General features: G+C 42.7%; 1 protein-coding gene across 1 annotated transcript; it reads right to left on the reverse strand.

Moving 5' to 3' along the window:
• Nucleotides 1–520: 520 nt before the first annotated feature.
• tfe3a (transcription factor binding to IGHM enhancer 3a) lies at nt 521–22618 on the reverse strand. Its single transcript, XM_049581083.1, has 11 exons — nt 22241–22618; nt 13442–13540; nt 13179–13244; nt 12831–12993; nt 12401–12586; nt 11828–11926; nt 8887–9007; nt 7482–7538; nt 7276–7351; nt 6929–7076; nt 521–6845 (listed from the first exon to the last, which is right to left on the reverse strand). Exons 1-11 carry the CDS (start codon nt 22369–22371, stop codon nt 6480–6482), a joined length of 1512 nt encoding a protein of 503 aa, XP_049437040.1. The 5' UTR covers nt 22372–22618; the 3' UTR covers nt 521–6479.
• Nucleotides 22619–22921: the final 303 nt, after the last annotated feature.

A 22921-nucleotide genomic window follows, 5' to 3' on the forward strand; every position in this document is an offset into this window, starting at 1 on the left:
ACCTCATTACACAGGATCCCGCCCCCCCCTGCACAAGTCCTTCCAACTGCTGCCATCAGGCCGCCGCTATGAAGTCCCCCCATCTCAGAAAAACATCCACAAAAACTCATTCATACCCACTGCCATAAGCATCTTAAATAAACAATGAACAATGGACAAAAATAAGCCTGATGCAGTGTCACTTTACACATATCCACACCTTTTATCTTGTCTGTTTTTACAGTTTTAATTTTATACTTGTTTTTAAGATCTATACACACTGTGTGTGTGCTTTCAGAATCTGTGTTGTGCAGTTGTTTCTAATCAGCGTATTGTCTTGTCTTGTATGTGGAGCCACGTCAAAGAAGATTTTCTGTTACGACAGACATTACATTTTTCTGAATCTGAATCTGAATCTATGGGTGGCCACTGGGAAAAAGCAAAGCAGTGCGGCAGGCCGTTCATGTAACTAAAATGTATTGTTGTTGTTTAGAAACAGACGGAGAGAGCAGCAGTTTGTGAGGAAACAAAACACATAGAATCTATTTTTCATAAATGACTTTATTTCTATATAAAAGTTTGAATCTATAAAAACAAACATGATGCTAAATGAAACATATTGAATCATTTTCAGACTACATGCTCCACATAAACAATAAACTGATGTTTGTAAACATAAACATAAATCAGAATACAACATTAATAAAAACAAATCCCTTTATAATCTGATAACTGACCTGTTTACATCTCACCTCTGACCTGCTTCATATTTATGTGAGTTTTAAATCTGTCAGGTGAACATGACAAAGCTAACTGATGACAACATGAACTGTAGAGTTTGTTGCTACAATGACTTGCTAACAGCTGGATCCAGACTAACGGTTACCAGTTAACGAGGTTAACTAGCCTCTTGTATCAGTAACAGTTTGTAAAACAGCTAACAGCTAGCTAACTTAGCAACTGGCACTGAACTACAATAGTTAGCTAGCTGTAAGCGATGAATTAATACAGTCCATAGATAAAAGCCAGCTAAAGCTAACAGTTAGCTTGCTCTACATTACTACGACTTACTATGTGAAAGTTTGTAGATAAAATGAGTAAGCAGTGCGATGACAGTAGCCAACAGTTAGCTAGCAGTTAACGTGGTGAACTATAGAGACTGTAGCTAACTTGTCAGTTTTTGCCCAGCTAACCTAACTGTTAGCTGTGACCTTGAAGAGTCCAGAGATATATAAGCTAGCTACAGCTAATGATTAGCTAATGTAGCAGTTGGCTACACAACAATATTAATGCAGTGCAACAACAGCTGACAGTTAAGCCCTGAACACAACCTGCAAGAGCAGAGAAATTTGTTCTTTTTCTCGAGGTGGCAAGAACAAAAACAAAGTTCTTTTTGGCCAGGACATTTCATACTTCATGAGAAACTCAAGTGCAGAATTCCTGGGAAGTCCTCATAGGCCCCTCCCACTGCAGCATTACCGCATTAACCACGCCCACTTCAAATTTCTGACCAATCACACAATAGTTCTCAGACACCACACAAAAAAAGTTTTGCCCAGATGATGTGTCGAGAACAAGCTGCACACCCAAACAGCCCTGTGAGACAGAACAAATTTCTCTTGCGGAGTATGTAAAGGCCTTTAGCTCGCTCTGACAGTAACTGACTGTATGAAAGTTTTTAGCTATACAACAGCTGACAGCAAATTAATTTGGCAGCTACAGACTACGGCTGTGTCTAAAATTCCAACATGCTGTCTAACGCACTAAAATAATGAGTGTGTCTCAAATCATGTGCATCTGTACTTAACGCTAAATATTTTGAGTGCACAAGTGTGCTAAGTGCGTTCACGCTGCCTAGTACAAGAAAATGCAGTGTACTACTGGCACACTCATAACGGTCCAAAAGTTGAGTGTGGAATGACGGGGGCCTTTGTGACATAGTTTCTGCCATGTCACAAACATCTCAACTTTTGACATGGCGGCTGGAGACAACATGGAGCCTGTTAGTTTTACATGTTTTTGCACCAAGCACCAAAACTGTTGTTGATTTGAAGCCGTCGGTGATGTTTGTTGGGTCTGAAATGATTTGCTACCACCAACAATAATGCGAGTGTTAGCATTTGCTAGCTAGCTAACTTGCTCCTAGCTATGGCGGCTTCAGTTTGGTTAATGTGTGGGCGGAGATAGCGGTCAAATGTTGGCAATAATGCTCTGTCGTTAACATAGTAAACACTACCCCGCTTGAAGGCAGCAAGAGTGCCCAAGGAATGAATTAGCATGTTAGCGCTCCGTTCCCTCGTCTTGAAGTCAGTGGGTTTTTTTAATGCATTTTTGGTTAGATGTCTGAAATAAGATCTGAGTTTAACACAAGCTGAAGAGACTTTATCGTTTGTTCTACGGCATAAAATACATCAGTTACTGTCTTAGGAAAGACGAACAAGCGGCTAAATGAGACAACAGAATATCATCACGCCGAACAGCTTTACAGCCAATTCAAGTGTAAATAAGAAAGAAATATAAATTCTGACTTTGCTAGGTGTAATATAGTTTTAAAATTATGTTTAAATTACTGGTAGAGCTGAGGTTAGCATGGGTTGCCTTGGTTGTATCTCCAACCGCCAAGAAGGCTCTGAGGAAGTGAGGTTGTAATTACAGTTCAGTGTGTCTGATACTGTTTATGTACACAAAAGTATTTTGAACGATGGTACACATGTTGGATATGTAGTGCATATTATGTGATTTCAGACGCAGCGTAAAATTCATACAGTCCAGTTACAGCTAACAGTTAGCTTGCTTTTAACCAGCTGGTTGCATGAACTGTAGAGTCAGGAGATGACAGCTAACAGCTAACTTAGCAGATGTTTCTGAACTCTGTTAGTTTACAATGAGAGGACACTCAGTCAAACAGATGCTCAAAGAGTTTAAAATGTGATTAAGACAAAATTAATAACGTTTACTGAACAGTGATGGATGATCTCTCTAAAACCTGGAAGGAAGAAAATCAATTAAAAAACTGATGGATGATTGATCAGCAGGGATATGAACAACAGGATTTGGAGATTTGAAAAAATAAAAATAGTGCTCTAGTCCTTTAGGTGATGCTGAGTGACAGTTTCCCTTCTGTTTCCTGTGAGGCTCAAACATCTGCACAAACATCAGTAATAAATGATCAATACTGAACCTGATCAGATTCATCAGTTTGTTTCCAGCACACAGTGATTTTAGATTCATGTGTTCATGTACAGATTATATTTACAGTTTGTGTCAGAACAGACGTCTTTTCTTGAAAATGTTTATCTTTACTGTGTATTCGTTTCTAAATGACATCAGCAGAACCTCAGGTGAGTTCACACCTGAACAAAGACTCCTGCTGCCACCTGCTGGTCACACTGCTCACAACAGCTGGAATCATTTCAGCAGTCAAGAACACGATAAAACATCTGATTTCTACTTTGGGTTTTTGACTGAGATGATGCCTCTGAGGGTGAAAACACCTACTGTGATGTCACTGATGGGGGCGTGGCCAGACATGGCTCTGTTAATGTTAACATGATAATGCTGGTTGCTTTAAAGCCATTTTTAACCACAGACATTTTTCTGAGAACATTTTATCCACCTTATTCCAGCTCCGATGACACCTCGCCTCAATTATGGGTGTGACTTCCAGCAATGAACCTGAACCAGTGTTTTCCACTGATACAATCGTACGCTAATTCTCTGTCGTAGATCAACTCTTAAATAAAACATGGAATACACTTAAGACGGTGTAACATGATCATACCACTGTTATCTCTGACAGCTGTCTCAAAGTGTTGGTTATTTTTGTTTTCAACCAAGCCTGTTAGCAATCAGCTCGCCTTGCTGTGATAACATGTTGTTAAATTTAACAGAGCCCGAGCTAGTTTACGTTAAACATCTACACCTGCGAAAAGATGATTTATAATTTTTTACAACTCATAAACAGACACTAGCACATTGGGTATTGGGTAACATTTAACATAATTCAGTTTTAATTTTAGCTCCATGTAAAGTAAATACACGTGATGTTTCCCAGCTAATGCTCCGCTCGTCTGCCTGAACGATACAGTTTACACATTTTTATAGCTGCTGATTTAATAAGTCTGAGTTCTCCTGAGTAAAACATAAGTGAAATATAATGCCAGATTTATGTCATTCCAATTATGTCAAAACGTAGTGAACACATTAGAGTAGGGTGTGCATGAAAATACAGAACAAATCATGTCCCGTATTGATTCAGTAAGGGAGAGTGAATTTTGTTTTTCATTACGGGACGATCCACAATCTTTTCCTCTCCATACGTAGGCCATGAAAACTGTACCGCTTTTTACAGGAACAATCTGTTCAACACGGTTGCTTCAGAGGCAACAAATTTATCTCAGTCTGGCTGTTAGTAATGTTACAGACGTAGACAGTGGAAAAGGTGCCAGAGCTCCGCAGGGACATTTTAAAAACGCTAATTCAACTTTGGTAAAATATCTGTTAGAAATAAAGCAGAACTTGCTAAATTTGAGGCAAATTACTTTGAAAAAGACCCGATGCTGATTGTTAGCTTCTGGGACGAACCACAGACAGTTGATGGAACTCAGCAGCCGACTAATTGGGGTGGGAATCACTTCAGGCCCCACGATACGATATTATCATGATACTTTTCATGATACAATATTATCGCGATTTTAAATATGTTGCAATATGCAGAGTATTGCAATAAAATATACAGCAATTTATTACGTTTTTTAACTGTAAATTATGTCCCCAAAGGAAAAACTTTGTCAACATCTGTTTTATCCTCAAAGATGAAGTTTTCAGTCTGTTCATCTCACTTTAGCCAATTTTACTGCAGCAGTAAAATGTATCTAGTGGACTAAAAAAAAGGTTTAAAGTCAAATTTGTATTTGTGACATTGATAATTTATATAATAAAAAAACTTATACTTGTTATTACATTTTCGCCCACCCCTTAATTCTACTACTTCTGCTGTATCACTGGAAGTTGAACTCATAATCAGTGGAGTAGGGGTACTTAATAATGAGGTTCATGTACTACTTAGTAGATGGGGGGGTTACAGAAGAGGAAGTGCGTTTACTCTCCTTTATATTCCAGTGGCTTTTGGGCTGATAGTTGGGTATACTGTAAACAGACAGAAAAGGTGGTGGGCATACCCCACATACCTGTGTATACCTCCACTACACCTCTGCCTATAATCATTTCTACAGCAGCGCCCCCTTTAGGAATAAGGTGGATAAAAAGCCAAAACTTTTTGTGAGGAAGTTCATCGCAGACAGAAAGAGAAGAAACGGGGTAATCGTCCAAATTATCAGATAAACTGAGATGATGATGTTCATGTTACTAAGATGAGATCATGAGACAACAATCCAAAACTTCTGATTAGTGTCTCATCATTTCTATTAATCTAATAAAAATGTCTCTGCCAACCAATCAGCTGAGACTTGTTCTTTATCAGCCAATCGGCTGGTCTGCTATTAAGATGAGACCACACTGTCATCACACTCCGAGACACAGCGGTTACTATGGTTACTCTGGAGGACACAGGTTGACCTGGTAACACTGTAGATGGTGCTTCTCAAAGTCAATAAGGATTGTTCCAATGTCAAGGACCCATCGAATTCTACCGAGGACCGACCGACTCCTTCCTTCAGAGAATTTGAAGGATGCATGAGTGTATCCTTACAGCATGAAGTACCCACAGTTCTTTGTGTATGATTTCCCAAAATTGAGGGCGGGGCCTCTTCAGTGCCACACACCTGGCTACACTCGCTGGCCTGTTCCAATGTGTGTTCACCGAATCCTAGGATTGAGTCTTGCTTAATCTCTGTGGGACCAGACCTGGAAGGATCTGTCCTACCAAGGAAGCACCCTTGACTTTCAGAAGTACCACGGTGGGACTCACAGTGGTTACCATGGTAACACTGTAGATGATGCTTCTCAAAGTCGAGGAAGGATCCTGAAACAGCTGATTTCAAAAAGGTTACGTCATCAAATTCCGCCAAAGGACTGTTCCAGTGTCAATGATCCTTTGAACTCTATCAAGGACAGAGTCCTTCCCTCAGGAAATTTTCATGGACGCATGTGTGTATCCTCGGGGGGCATTTGGTACCCACAATTCTTTGTGCACAATTTCCAAAATTGAAGGCAGGGCCTCTTCAGTGAGACACACCTGTGTTCACCGAATCATCGGAAAGAGTCTTGCCTAGCCTCTGTAGGACTTGGAAGGACCCATCCTACCAAGGAAGCATCCTTGACTTTGAGAAGCATCATGAAGACTCACAGTGGTTACCATGGTTACTCTAGAGGACACTGGTTGGCATGGTAACACTGTAGACTCACAGTGGTTGCCATGGTTACTATGGAGGACACAGTTGTTCCCTGTGACATCACCTTTGTGCGTTGTATGTTTGGATGACATCAGTGACTGAAATAAAGCTCTGGCCAATAGGATCCAAGCGTGTGTGATGATGTCATCAGAGGTCCTCGTCCATGCTGAAGCTGCTCCTCCTGCTGCTGGTCTTCGAGGCTCCACAGGACAGCAGGGGGTCGGAGGTCACGCCTCCTCCCCCCTCCTCCATCAGGATGTCCCCGAGGCCGTGGAGCTCCGTCAGCCCCACATCGGACATCAGGTCCGGGGAGAAGACGGTGGAGGCTCCCTGAGGCTCATCCAGATCCACGAAGCTCAGGGCGTCCAGACCCAAGGAGGGGGTCACCAGAGGGGAGGAGGGGGAGGAGGAGAAGGGGTGAGGCAGCTGGGGGGCGAGCAGAGCCTGGGGGTCCAGAGAGGAGGTGGAGGTGGAGGAAGAGAGGCCGTTGAGACGAGCCTGAAGCTCCAACTCCTGAAACACAGACAGGAAGTCAGTACTGATTGGTTCTATCACATGACTAACTGTGATGTCACAGCGGAGCACCCCCTCCTCACCTGTATGCGGAGCAGCAGGGAGTGGTTGGTGTTCTCCAGCCTCCTCTGTCTCTCCTCCATCTCTCGAGTCCGCTGTTGTTCCTTCTGCAGTTTTCGGATGTAATCCACCGACGCCTTCAGGATGGTTCCTTTGTTCCACCTCGACTCCCTGAGTAACCAATCACAGGCAGCGCCTCATTAACACACAGCACTAACGAGCACAACGAGGTGATGATGTCTGAAATCACTGAATCTTTGTAAGTGATTTCCAAACACTTCTGATTCACTGTTTGTTGCAGCATTTAATGAAACATCTCTTTTTAAGTTAGTACTACAGCAGAGTGTGAGGATGTGGTGCGTTTACTGACGGGTCGCTGGATTTGGGGATCAGAGCTCCGAGTTCTTTGATCCGGTCATTGATGTTGAACCTCCTCCTCCTCTCAACTGAAACACACAGAATCAATATTATCATTAGTATCACGATATAAATAAACAGAATCAATGATCATCTGCTGTTCAAAATGTCCTCATTGTCCTCGGTGTCCTCATAGTGCAGTAACACTGCAGTACTCACTGAGGTTGTGGTTGTCTTTCTTCTGTCTCTCTTTGATCAGCGCTTTGGTCTCTGACTCTACAACAACACAAACATTTTACAAACATTTCATGAGTAGTTTTCACACACAGGAATTAGCTTTGCTGTTTTGGTGTAAAACACATTTAGAGGAAATTAACAATAAGAGCAGGTATTACAAAAATCAAGAAACATTAATATAAAAGAAAATGACAATAAAATCTCTCCAACGTATCTGAATAAAGATCTGTGCAGTGTTAAGAAGGGACACGTTGTGCAGAAATGTGTTCAACCTTCAAACGTCCACATTCAGAGAATGTGTGCATATAGAGAGAACAGTTACACACACTCCGTCCACTGATGAAGACCATGTCATCAGCTGAGAGCTCTGGTAGGTGGGATGCATTTATCAAAGCATTGTTTCCAAACAGAAGAAAGACCTATAATGCTTTGTATTTTAATTTGAAACATCACAATCTGCTTCTGTCAGAACATTAAAGACTAAAAATATGTTGACAGATGCATCAGGGGCTGCACACACGCTGCGTCTTAAACCGCCTGGAAAACACGAGGTCGGGCGCTGGGCACGACGGCAGGTTGCGTCTGAGGTTTATAAGTGTGTAGGCCTATCGTCTGTGGGACAGATGTAAAGCTCTGGGTAGCCCTGCACTAACATGATCAACGTTTGTGTTTATCAGACTGAATATTCACAGAAGAAGAGAAAGATATCTGTCAGCTGTGATTGGTTGGGCCTCATCACATGACATGTGGTGGGCACTGCTGCCTTCCAAATGTTGAATTTGTTTTATCTCAAGGTGCAGCTGCCGCGCCCTGAAATAACAGGCGCTCAGGAACGCATGCATGCTGCAGCGTCCCTCTGCCGCATGTCTACGTCAAAAACAACGAATTTGATGGCACAAAAAATGCGGCATGTGTGCGGCCCCTAATGTTACATTTATGTTACGATGACGTTACTGTAATGTTACTTATATGTTACAAAATGATACATACACATTACATTAAATGTAAACTGACGTTCAGTCACAGAAGCTTCAAACTGTCAAACAGTTTTTTTCAGCTGAAGCAGCACAAAGTGTTCCTGAGTTCATGTTGACTGAACAGGAAGTGGGAACTGATGATGTGGGAAAATACGACGTGTGTGAGACTGTGTGTGTGTGTGTGTGTGTGTGTGTGTGTGTATGTGCGTGTGTGTCCACAGGAAGTGGTGATGTTGACTCATCAAACTGAAGAACTGATTTCCAACAGAAAAAAGGGAAACAAAGCTCTGACATCACAGTTGTCTGAACCAATCAGCAGTCAGCTCAGTTACCTGTTAACATGATAATCTTCTTGTCCAATCAGGTTGAGAGAACATTAATTATGTTAATGAAGTGTGTGTGACACCCACCGCTCAGCTCCTTCTTGACAGCGTGCAGGTCCGCAGGGCAACTGTTGCTAACGGTGATGGTGGGTGTGGCCATCCTCCCATTGCCGCCGTACACATCCAGCATGTTCCCTGACACCGGCAGCTGCAATGGACCAATCACAGCACAGAGTCAGAGGCTGACAGGGAAAGAGACCAGTCAGAGGTTGAGAATATCCAGAGCATCCTGCGCTGTGATTGGCTGCAGGATGACCTCCTGCGCTCTCTGCTGCTGATAAACACTGCATACCAGGATAACACACGCACGCACAGGCCAGTCTTGTGTGAATGTGTGTGATCAGCTGAGCTGCTGCAGAGAGGTCAGAGGTCACACCACTTTCTGTAACACTGAAGGATGAACACAGTCTGAATGAAGGGCGGTTACCTTGGTATTGATACAGACTCATATCTCCACACTGATATAATATCCATGTATTTCTCAGCTCTGTGACGAACGCTCTTCATCAGGTGTTTGACTCCTCTCACTCACTGTGTCTCCTCTTTACTTTGCAGCTGAATCTCTGATTAAAAACATACTGTTTCAGCTCGTCTCCTGAGCTGCCGTCTGCTCGTCGAGAGATCAGAACATGAATCTGAATATCCGTCACTGATCTACATTATTCATGTGACCTCCAACGATCACACTGAACAGTTCTGACAAGAAGAAACTCTTCCAACCAAATTCTGTCTGAATGCTCAGAGATGTATCACAGACAGTTATTAGTGTTGATACTTTGAGCTCTGCTCAGTGAACAAACTGTGTGTATATATAAATGTTATGTGTTGCATGTATATATAAATATTGCATGTATAAGTTTTGCCTGTCAATCCTATCAATGTTGTGTATATAGAAATATTGCCTTGTATATCAAGACTGCATGTATATAAACGTTCTGTGAATATGAATACGTATATATATACATATACATATATATATATATATATATATATAAAAATATTGGGTATATGGGTACTTTGATCATTGTGCAGTTTAACTGATCTGAGCAGAGACATAAATCAACACGTATTATTTTCACATCAGAACTGAATGAATGAAAAACCAGCTGCTGTAGATTCAACTTTAAAATGCTGCTTCTGTGTTTATACATCTGTAATAATAATCTGTTCAATGAGTACTTTAACTTTGGATACTTTTAGTGCACCCTGCTGATACTTCAGTACTTTAACTTCACACAGTCGCTGTCGTCGCTGACTGACTGACTGACTGACTGACTGACAGCAGCACGGAGCTGATCAGAGGTCAAACTCCCAAACTGACCTGAAACAACAAGAAAAACTCTTTACCTCTGATTTAATCTTCCTCTTCTCATGATCCGGCAGCAAAACCAAAATCCTCATCTTTCCTGAGTTCACACAAACACCTCAACATGTATGGACATATACACACCAACACACACACACTAACACACAGTAACACACACACACACACACACACACACAGAGTACTGCTCTTCCTCTTTCTGTTCGGACGACTGTTGAACAATGAGGAAACGTCTCTTAAAGAAAGAAACAAAAAACCTCCCAGTGAGCTTATTATCTGCCTCACACACACACACACACACACACACACACACACACACACACACACACACAGACTCCACCCATTGCTGCTGCAACAGAAACGAGGAAGTCTGGAAAACTGAAGTGATATTATTTCGACGCTGCAGAAGTTTTGTGTCTGACATTTTGTTCTGTTGAATCAATTCATTAAATAAAGACGATGACCAAAGACACAGCGCAGGGTGGAGGAAGTACTCTGCTTTAAAAGTACTAAAACCACAGAGTAAAATACTCTGTTACAGTAAGGATCCTGCACTGAAAATGTTCCTTCAGTTAAAATATGTTAAGTATGATCAGTAACATCAGTTAAAGTATTAAAATGACTGTACCACGTTTATCTGTGATCTGATTGGATGATTCTGACTCCTACGTTCATGTGAAATGTTGTTGGTTGAGGTGGAGCTCAGTTTGAACTATGGACTGTACGCTGGATGTTTTCTAGATGTTTTGTCAGTGTTTCCCTGATATTTTCTGTTTGTTCCCTGGATGATTCCTGTATGTTGTCTCGATGCTCCTTGGATAATTTCTTTATGTTTCCTAGATTTTTTTTTTATGTTCCCTAAATGTTTTCAGGACGTTCCCTTAATGTTTTCAGGACGTTCCCTGGATGTTTTGTTTATGTTTCCTGGATGTTTTTTGTATGTTCCCTAAATGTTTTCTGGATGTTTCCTAAATGTTTTCTGGATGTTTCCTAAATGTTTTCTGGATGTTTCCTTAATGTTTTTTAGATGTTCCCTTAATGTTTTCTGAATGTTTCCTGAATGTTTTCTGGATGTTCCCTAAATGTTTTCTGGATGTTTCCTAAATGTTTTCTGGATGTTTCCTGAATGTTTTCTAGATGTTTCCTTAATGTTTTCTGGATGTTTCCTAAATGTTTTCTGAATGTTTCCTAAATGTTTTCTAGATGTTCCTGTAATGTTTTCGGAATGTTTCCTGAATGTTTCCTAAATGTTTTCTGGATGTTCCCTTAATGTTTCCTGAATGTTTCCTAAATGTTTTCTGAATGTTTCCTAAATGTTTTCTAGATGTTCCCGTAATGTTTTCTGAATATTTCCTAAATGTTTTCTGGATGTTTCCTAAATGTTTTCTAGATGTTCCCTTAATGTTTTCTGAATGTTTCCAAAATGTTTTCTGAATGTTTCCTAAATGTTCCCTTAATGTCTTCTGAATGTTTCCTAAATGCTTTCTGAATGTTTTCTGAATGTTTCCTGAATGCTTTCTGAATGTTTTCTGAATGTTCCCTTAATGTCTTCTGAATGTTTCCAAAATGTTTCCTGAATGTTCCCTTCATGTTTTCTGAATGTTTTCTTGATGTTTTCGGGGCGTTTCCTGGGTGTATTCTTACCGTGTTGGCGAGCTGCAGTCCAGAGTCGATCAGCGTCAGAAACTCGTCATTCAGGCTGGATTCCAGGCTGATGATGTCATCGATGACCGTCTCTTCCATCTGAAAGAACCAATCACAGATCAGACAGCAGAAAGTCACCGACGACCTTTAACTACGAGTCAACAACAAGATAATATCTGATAGTAACGTTGACTGATGTCATACGTGGTCATGTGACCTCCTACACCTGTCCAAATGAGTGGCTGAGGCACCTGTCCGTCACATGTTACCTGCTGTGATTTGTTGATTTGGACGGGCGGTGTTCATGAGGTCACATGTCAGTGTGAACACGTTAACTGCTGAAGGTTTACTGTGTGTTTACTCCTGTTTATACACAGCTAAGTATCTATGTGTGTGTGTCTTCCCACCTGTCACACCTATAATCCATATCTGTCTTACACAACAGGTGTTTCTGACCAAGTGATCTGATTGGACGAGAAGCACTCCATCAGTAGAGCATGACCTGGACTGTTAACGATACGCATCACTCTGCTTTACAGGTGTTTCATGTGTACGCAGTTTATATGCATTCACCTCCTTTTTGTGGCTGATGTCAGCTAGCTGTAGTTTGGGGGCGGAGCCCAGATGGGGGGAGTGGCTTAGTGACAGTCCAGCTGGGTCCTGATTGGCTGTCTTGGCGGTGGAGAGATACTGACGCACCTGCTGCCTCTGAGCCTGCTGGATGTGATACCTGGTGGGGTTCTCCAGGTGAGTCTGCACCTGAGAGACACAGGCAGAGGTTCACTGTTCTGTGCAGTTGCATCATGGGAAATGTAGGAGCCACTGTTTGGGACATATGACTTGTGTTCTCATGAACACTGTCGCTCATTTTTAACAATTTGGTTTATTGAATAAAGTTTTTAAAGAAACATGAAAACAAACAAACAAACAAACACATCTTCACTTATTTCCTTGCAGAAATCTAAACTACTTCTCCTCCTCCTCCTCCTCTTCCTCCTCATACCTTGAGCACCTCCACAGGGACCTGAGCAGGAGGTCCACAGGAGGAGGACACAGAGACAGAGATGGGGGTGGATGCATCAGTCGAGCGGAGGAGCTGCTGCTGAGCCTCCTTCTGCTCCTCCTCCAGAGCCTGCTGACGCATCAGATCCTGACGCATTAAAACCCTGCAGGAGGAGAACACATGAGGAGAGGAGAGGAGAGGAGAGGAGAGGAGAGGAGGAGGTGCCGATTACCATCAGTGTTTCTGAGTGAGATCAGGCAGGAGGAGCACAGCGCCCCCTGCAGGGCGGACAGAGACAGAGGGACCTGTACTTTACTTTTTGTGTGTGTTGTTGTTTGTGTGTGTTACCTTGACGACATGGCTGACGGCAGTGAGGATGAAGATGAGGAAGAAGAGGAAGCTCCTGCTGATGAACTGAAGAGAGAGACAGAGCTTCCTGTTAATGAAGTTGATGACCTCATCTGAAATCTGTGACATTATCTCTCATCACATGACATCATCTGAAAACATTTATTAATAACTTTTCATTCATTGGTCAGTTTATATATTTCACATGAGGGTCACAGGAGGTCAGAGGTCACAGGAGGTCAGAGGTCAGAGCTGTGTGATACCTGATGCTGATTGGCTGACTCTTGATCTGGTAGAAGGTGTCGCAGTCTGACGGTAGCAAACTGTCGACCTCGATGTCAGCGACGATACCGGACTCCACTCTGACGGACAGACAGACAGACCGAATGAACCAATCAGCTGCTTCTCTGTGTCTCACTGCACTTCCTCTAATGTCCCCCAGGAGCTGCTGTCACCACACTGACACACAACTACAGCTTGTACAAGTTCAGTTTCTACCTGACAGACAGACAGACAGACAGGAGGGCAGGCTGAGAGACAGACAGATCTACATATAATGTCTGACGTCTCAAACTGTCCACTGATGGAAATATTTGAATTCTGGACACCACAGAAGAAGAAGAATGTGGAGGAACAACATCTGTCAGCAGTCTGACTGCTTTCAATCCCACTTCCTGTGTGTGTGTGTGTGTGTGTGTGTGTGTGTGTGTGTGTGTGTGTGTGTTTCTGCTGAGTCACTTCCTCTAATCCTCCACATGGAGCTGCAGACAAACCTCCTCCTCCTCCTCCTCCACTATAAAAAATGTTCTGTATTCAACAACAGTTTTGACATGTTTCCATGTCACACAGAGACGACTTATAAGGCCCAAAATTTAACCAAAGTCCAGCAGTGTTGTTTCAGCACTTGTTAGCTCTCCTCTGATATCAGCACAGAGCGGCAGGAGCACGGGTTGCTAAAGTTGTGAAGGAATCAGGAGTGTCTTTGTTGTGTGTGTGTATTCTGTTTATCTCCATCAGACAAATGAGAAATGTTATCATAATTATACCATTACTGCCATCTACACGTGTTCACACAAACACCATCGACGACGACTGATGGCGTCTCATTGGCCCGTGTCACCGGAGGATTTACACCTCTACATGTGGTAACTCTGTTTTAAGCAGCAAACAGTCACCAGACAACAAGAGGTGAAAATGAGAGACAGAACTGGGTCAAACCTTCACAGACCAAAGCAACATCACCCCCCTGCTCAGACAGATGGTAGCACGCTAGCTACGTTAGCTGAAAAGTTGTTTATTTCCACTTTAAAATGTTGCTGCCGTCTGTTGATGCTCTGCTGAGGGTTAATGTCAGAATGGACAGTCCGTCTGTCCGGAGGGTAGGACACGAAACCCCCGGGAAAAACATGACAAAGTCCACAGCTCCACGACAGGTGTGTAGTCACTGGAGGAAAGCCAACAGACCCCGCCCACATCCCGCCCTCCCTCTGGTTCTTCTAGCGGAGGAGCAGATCACAGTCTGGGTCAGCGGTTTGATGGAGGCTGTTTAGGAGCTCAGAGTCAGGACGCTTGTCACATTTTTACCCGGGGGTTTCGTGCTGCTGTCCTCCAGACGGGTGGGCGTGTTCCTCTGGATCATCCGTTTTAGCACTGATCCAAGTCAAAGTATCAACAGGCAGCAACGTTTTTAATCAACATGTTAAAGTGGAAATACAAAACTACAGCTAACACTGCAGCCAGAAACAAACATCTACGATCCATCGTCTGCTTGATCATCTGAACAAAGAACACGTTTCCTTGCGATGGCCCTCCTAAAATGAAGAGTGGTGAAAGTTGAAATATTCTGTGATGATCCATGACTAAGGAGCTAACAAACAAACAGAGAGCGTTAGCTAGTGAGCTAGTGCGCTGGCTAGTAGAAAGGTTTTCTTCTTTTTTCACTACTTTAAACAAACAATTGTGAACGCAAGGCTAATGTTGTTTTTACAACAACAATCTGAAAGATATATTTAGAGATCTCTGTCTGTACAACATAAACTGAGGGTCTGGTATTTGTCCAAGTACACGTCTAAGGCCACAAGTATACTGGCTGCCTGGCCAAACGTATGCTTAGTGTGCTGCGCCTGTGTGTATACTTGCTGCAGCACGGTCGTTCATTGACGCAGCCAAAACGCCTGATACTGGTGGTCTCCACTAGGGGCAGACCACAGCACTCAGACACAGAGGTCGCGAAAAGCAAAGAAGGCGGTGACTGTATTTCCGGATGTAGTAGGCTATACACAAACATGGATACTCTCGATGAAGAGGAGATTATAATTTGCGGTCAAGGTCCAACAGCCTTTCTTCAAAACTATTGTCCACCACTGTGATGACCTCCGACCTCACGTTCACGGTCTCTAGAGGTCTACTTCACACGAGCGCCTCTAGTGTTCATGTCAATATTGCATCTTGTGCACGCGTCACGTTACTTCGCGTCAAAGTGAGCGGCCTATGCGCCAAACGACTGCAAAATACGCATGGCAGCCATGATGCGTACGCGCATGCGTTGTCTGCAGCAAGTATACTTCTCCTCTAAAACGGCAGCTCCCTGTCTCTGCAGCGGGATGTTTCTCGATACATTTTTTTCAGTTAAGTTTTCATCAAATGTTGCTCAGAGTTTAAAGAAAATGTTAAAACTGAAACCCGACTGCAGTTTAGTTTAAATCCTGTTGTGTGAATATTAGTGAGATATAGAGACAAAGGTGGTCGGTGCCATTAAAGCAGAAGAAGAAGAAGAAACCTGACGCCAAGACTGGTTTCTCTGTGTTACATTGTGACTCACATTTTAACCACTTTCACTTCTGACTCTTTAACTGACACTTTGATAACAAAGAGCTTTAAAGGGAACTTCTTCTGTTGGACAGGTTTGAGCTCATGTTCCACTGAAGCTACACGACGACAGAGAGGCGTCGATACAGACCCTCCTGATTCATGACAGTCTGTGTTCGACAGCTGTGGTTTATAATCACATAATTCACACAAACATGTTTGGATGGAAACATGTTATTAGAGGAAGACAGGACAGTGATGGGGGCGGAGCTCAGAGCCGACAGGTGATCAGGTGATCAGAGCAGAGGCCCTGCAGGTAAAACCCGTCTCTCTCTGTTCACAGTCTGTGAGCTGCAGCAGGATCAGTTCACACTGACTCTGTGTTTCTGTGTTGCACATTAACTCCTGAACATTAAACCCCGCCTCCTTCTACATACTAAGTGTCTTGAACATGAGGTCAACCAACACAACAGTTTCAGAACAAGCTATTCATGATGAATCTCTGCAGCCGAGCTGAAGATTAACTGACACTCACAAATCACAATATAGACGAGTGCAACATCCAAAACGCCCACTGGTATGATTGGCTCACGGGCCAGAGAGGCATCTGCTCCTCTACTGTCTCATATACTGCTGTCAGTTATTACCTCATCGTTAAGATGCAATAAGTGAAACAGTAGCAGAACAGAGATGTTTGTATATATTGTACTGTTCACCTGTAATGTCAGATATGTCCTATTGTGCTGACATTTGGGGAAATGCTTACAAAACAAATCTAGACCCTGTAATTAAACTTCAGGAAAGAGCCCTCAGAATAAAACATGCAGCAGGTCATCTGGATTCTACAATTGTTTAAATCATCTCGCACCTTAAAACATCCAGACACTGTGTTTTTAAAAACATCAGAGACACTTTTTCCAGTTGTCAACAGAAACTTTCCTGTCTGTATTCAGAGGAGTTTGCAGCAGCCAAATATGTTTGTGAAATAATCCAGGGTTTAAGCTGCAGTTCAGTGTTTGGAACACAAGGTGTCGCTGTGATGTTCTCATGCTCAGGTGTAAAGGTAGGAGGGTCACTGCTGTCATCAGCTGTGTGACCCAGAAGGACAAAGGTCTTTGTGACCGCTACTGCGTCACAACGTACGCCAAGGGTTTAGTCTTTGAAACTAAATGGACACTGTTCACGATGTGTTTCAGTGTATAGATGTGTTTCAGAGTACAGACCAGTACACTGGTATATTGGTCCAAAGGTGAAACGAGGCCCGCTTTCCCCTCACACTTTCCCCCGCTGTTTCCAGCCTGTTGAGTTTTCCCTAAGTCCAAATGCCATAAAGTTGCTGTGTGGTGGGCTGCACGGCCAATAAAAACCCAGAGCTCAGCTTTTATCAGCTGCCGAGCAGAAAAACGGAACTTTGTAGAAGAAAAAAGTGGATACAGGCAATAAAACGTGAGGCTACAACAGGGAAGAAACTGTGGGATCCTGACACTCTATATGCCTATGTGTGCAGCTAACACTTTGTCAAACCCTCCAAATGTATTTGCTAGAGTAACAGTTAACTGTATTTATGTATGTTAAGCTAAAGCATTGACAGTATGAATGCAGCTTGTGTTATAATTGTGCCCAGCGCTCCGTGATTCAAGCAGTCCATTCCAGCGGTCCGCTCTAGCACTTCTATCAGTCTGCCAGCATGTAGAGGCATGTCTCAAAACAACACTGTGTGCCGGTAGCAGGAGCAGGCTGACGGCTGAGCATGCCCAAATGCTCATCTTCTTAGAAAAGAATCTCCACATCATGTTTTTTCCAAGACGAGCAAGGTAAGGAGAAGAGACACCGAGGTAGACCGGCAATATTAAGCTTATCAATATACGTTGTCTCTCTGGTAGGCATAGCGTGCTAAAATAATCCTTTGCAATCTTATTATTAGTTAATTATTAGCTAGCTATAGCTAATAATGTTAGCTATAGCTAGCTACTAATTCAGTTGTGGACAGTGGTCGAATTGTTATTTTTTAACAAGGGGGATGCAAGGTAGCTTTGATTTTTTTGCGTGCACACATAATCAAATGTGACAGCACAGATGTGCAAAATTAATCAAGATAAAGAAAAATGGCATGACCTATACCTGCTGCCTTTAAAACACAAATAATACAGTAGGATTGCTATTGCAATACAGACAAAAAACATTTTAGAGTATAAATAATAGTAGTTCTGAATTAGCCATGAAAATTAATTAGGGATGCACCGAATGTCACGGTACCAAAATTGGTAACCGAATATATTCGGCCGAATATTGCAAAAAAACACACATTTGGTATTCGGTGGAATAAGTTAAAAGCAACTGTCCAGAAGTACCTGAACAGCCGAGCCAGCTGAACACAGGTATGTGACGTGTCAGAGGAGAAACGAGCCGTTCACGGCCCACAAACCTCACCACACTTTAGGGACTGTTCTTTACTTATGAAGGGACTGTTCTTTACTTGTCAGGGGAGGAGGGTGGCTGGTTGATTCTTATTTTATTTATTTATTTTATTTTGATCCCCCCCTATGTTAATCACTTATTGATGCTGTTTTTGAAGTATGAATAAGTCAATAAGTAATTTATTCCATTGAAATATCAGTGATGTATTATAGAAAAGTGATTTATCTTTTTATAAATGACAAAAGGCACATCTGCCTCATTTTTGCTGTGGTATCGTGATACTACTCAGAACCATGATATTTTCATTGGTATCGCACAGTGGGTCCCAATTTTGGTACCGTGACAACACTAATCTGGAGGGTTCATCTGCAAAAACTAATGAACAACTAAACAACGATATTCGGTATTCGGTACTCGGTATTTGGCCAAGCGTTTAATATTATTCGGCTTCAGCTTCAGCCACAAATTTTCATTTCGGTGCATCCCTAAAATTAATCTTAGAGTCACTCTTATCCTACAGACATTTCCTTAGCCAGTTATAATTTCTCCTCATCTGTGAAGCCTCGGGTTGATAATTGGTGCTGCTGTCAGGTCCCTGTCCTGATACCTGCCTAGTTTCTCCCTGTCCCTCGTCTATCTATTGCAATAATATAAATAATAAATGTGCAAAGCAAAATAATAAATAGAATTAAGAATAATAGTGGTGACATAGCTGTGGAAATTAATCGCACAGTCACTTTTGTGCTCTAGATATTTTTCTTTCAGCCAGTTATAATCTCTTCTCACCTGTGAGAACCCTGCATGATCATCCTTGCTGGCCTCTGGTCCACTGTCTCCTCCCTGACCCTGCTCTTTCTATTGTGGCAATAAAGATTAAAGAATATGTGCAAAGCAGTAGTGAGCACAAGTTCTTATTAAGGAGGAGTGGGTTTTTTCCTAGCATGAAACTAGCTAGCAAGGTATTTAACATAGTTAACAATAACATTAGTGTTCTTGTTAACTAGCTTAACTTGATATATTGGCCTCTATTAATTAGTCATCATTTAGCTAACATTATCTACATGCAGCAGCATCACTCAGCTTACACGGTTTGTTTGGAAGAAACTGTGCAAGGTTTTTTGCTTCTTGCTGGCTGCTTTGCTGAACATAGTTAACACACAGCAGCACTGCCCAGCAGCACACGTCTCGTCTGTGTGCGAGTGATTCTGATCACAACATGACAGCATGTGTATGCACCTGGCACCGCCTACTCATGGTGCGTTTAAAGACGGCTCGGAAAAACACATTAACACATGTTAAAAACGAATTGAAGGGTTGTCATGTCTGTAAAAAGTGCGGGGGACAGAGGGCACAGATACAGGAAGTGCAGGGGACATGTCCCCTGTGTCCCACCCTCAAATTACGTCCATACCTGCACACACAGATTCTAGATTAACAAGGGGGATGCTTTTTGGTCAGTTTTCTAACAAAGGGGATGGCATCCCCCCTCAATTCGACCACTGGTTGTGGAGGCTTGAAGGTGCGGTTGCGGAGGCAGAATGACAGCGAACGAGTAAAGAAGCGGAGGGGAAAGCGGGCCTCGTTTCCCCTTTGGGGGCGTGGCTTTCAGATTATGACGCGCTGCGCTCTGTCTCTATTGGACCTTTTTCCTGTTGACCTATTACGTCACAGACCAAACAATGGACAAACAAGTTAGCTACGGTTAGCTAGCTGCTAACTGCTACCATGGTGGACAACTTTACAGCTCTGTACATTTGGTCCGTCCAAAAAGTCACGGCTCTGGATGTAGATTTCTCCATGTTGTTACCGGCTTCTTCTTCTCTTACACATTTAATGCTATTGGACTTCCGGGTCAAAGCCCGGGGCGGAAACTGTGGAGCATGCTCAGAGCGCCTCGGCCAGTTTGGGTCTGATTGACTGTATACATGCAGGAGTCACATGATCTGGGTGTGTTAGTCCCACTGTGACACATTCACTGCAGGACCATTTCACTCACACTGACATGTTTACAGGGATTTTAAAAGACTGACACAATAAATCCATTTCCTCTGACGATGTGGAAACGGACTGAGTGACATCATGAGCAGGACGATACAGCAGTCAGTAAAGTTACTGTAAACCAACAATCGCAAAAATGCGTTTAGCCAAATCGTTGAGCCGCACGTACGGTCGAATTTTATCACAGTGTTTTTCCTCTCAGTCCAAATGTGATGATGTATTTTAATGGGTCCTGTTTAAACTCCATGTTAGTTTCCAGCAGCAGAATGGATGAATGAGCAGGAGCAGGAGGAGCAGAGGAGGAGCAGAGGAGGAGCTGACACACTGAAAAACATCTGAGAACATCTGGAAAGAGTTTGAGAGAAAAACTTCTGACGGAGCTGAAACACACTGAACACAACACTGCTCTTCATCACCTTTATCATCTTCATCAATTCACCTCAAATCTTCCTCTTCACAAGCTGAGCAGCGACCTGAGACTGAAACACTCTTCATCTCTCCTCCTCCTCCTCCTCCTCCTCCTCTTTAAACAGTCTGTTTAACATAAACATGGAGCAGAGAGACGTCTTCTCCTGCTTGTTTTTACTTTTGCTTTCTGTCTCACCGCCCACACAAGTTGTGTGTGTGTGTGTGTGTGTGTGTGTGTGTGTGGCAGAGCAGGGTGTGGTGGTGGGACTGAGGAGGAGGAGGGGGCGACACCACAGACTAGACTGGGACTGTCACTCTGCCTGTTTGTCTCTCTGGGAAAATCCATGAGAAGTCCAGCTACTGTGTGTGTGTGTGTGTGTGTGTGTGTGTGTGTGTGTGTGTGTGTGTGTGTGTTAACGTTGGATGACTCATTATACCAGAAGGCAAAGAGGATCAGAGGTCAAAGGTCAGACAGAACAACAACAACCTGCAAGTAACAAGTCTCTGATGGGTTGCCCTCATCATCATCATCATCATCATCATCACTATAACACACACTCAGCACTTTAACACCACAAACTTACACATTTGAACTTTTAAGCTTTTAGGTACCTGAAGAGCACCTCACGCCAAACCTCATTCAGAACATCGGCTATTTAAAGTTCACTTGTCTCTCAGATGAATTTAACTGACGTCTAAAACAAGACTTTAATAAAATTTGAATGCTTAGAGAAAACTCTTCAACTCGGCATACATCTTTATACACCATGACGTATTCACATCAGTAAAAGTTCTACTTAAATAACAGAGATGATTGCTATTTTGACTCTGAACATTTAATTAGAACCAGCGCTTCTTTGTGGGCTGTTGATAGCTGCACAGAGGTTGATCATTAGGACAGCTGACTATCTGTTATCTTCATCATCAGCATCAACAGTTTGGACAGTTCTAGTTTAACTGGCTGCCTTACGCGAAGTTTCCGGTGCATCTCGAGCCGGCGATGCTGAACTTCATTCAAAACTTATGCAATTTAATTTTCCTCGTTGTTAATTTAGCGGTGTTGCAAAGCAGATTCAAGTGTTTCCTTTTCCTCGTTAAGAACCACAGCTCCATTCGGCACTGATCAAAAGCACATAGAAAAGGTTATTTATTAAGAAATGTAACTTAATAAAGCGACTCCGCTGGTTCAACGTGTAAAGATGTTACTTCAAAGGAATATTATTAAGGTAACGTTTGCTGTAAATATTTTTATGCCGATTTTTATCACAGGTCACCACAGATCTGACGGATGTGTAAAGTCACTTTAATCTAAATGTGTCTTGACACTAATGAGCACGGTGGATGTAAAACCACAGATATTTGAATGGAGTTTGGCGTGGCGGTCTCTCCGCAGCACAAATAACGGTGCTTTCCAGGACTTCCGGACTCACCGGACCAGGTTGAGTGTTTCAGCCGAGTCCAGGATGACGAACACGGTCTGCGGCTGCAGGATCCCGGCCTCCTGCTGCTCCGGCTCGGCTCCGGTTCGGTTCGGGATCTGGTCCGAGCTGACAGCGGACATTTCTCCAGAGACAGAGACGTTTTAACGAACAGAGAGAATCAGGCGCTTTTATTTCCCAGCAGCCACCGGAGGATCAAAGTCTCCGCGGTGAAATCACAGCAGCATGTTTCAGGCACAGTCTCTGATTTAATGACGGCAAACACCTGGTCACAGGTTCGAGTCCCCCTCACAGCAGCACCTGGGCAGAGACTGAGACACTGAACTACAGACCGAACCACAGACAGAACCACAGACAGACAGTTACTGTGCTCAGAGCAGCTGTGAATATAGATATACACCACACAGATCAGACACACTGCTGGAAAAAGAAATAAACAAGACATTTTTAGTTTTAAAATATCAGTTAAACAAAATAACTTCTCCACAACAACATCACACAGTTACTGTGATTTAATTAACCATTTAAAGGACTCCTACAGTTTAAGAAGAGTTAGATCTAAGACTTTTTATTACTTCTTGGAATCAAATTTAAAATCAATTTTACAATAACTAAAATTGAAGAAAAAGAAAACATGTACCGACATCAGTTACTGAGGGCTGGATACAGCGT

Source organism: Epinephelus fuscoguttatus, linkage group LG7, assembly GCF_011397635.1.
Source record: "Epinephelus fuscoguttatus linkage group LG7, E.fuscoguttatus.final_Chr_v1".
Lineage (NCBI taxonomy): Eukaryota > Metazoa > Chordata > Actinopteri > Perciformes > Serranidae > Epinephelus > Epinephelus fuscoguttatus.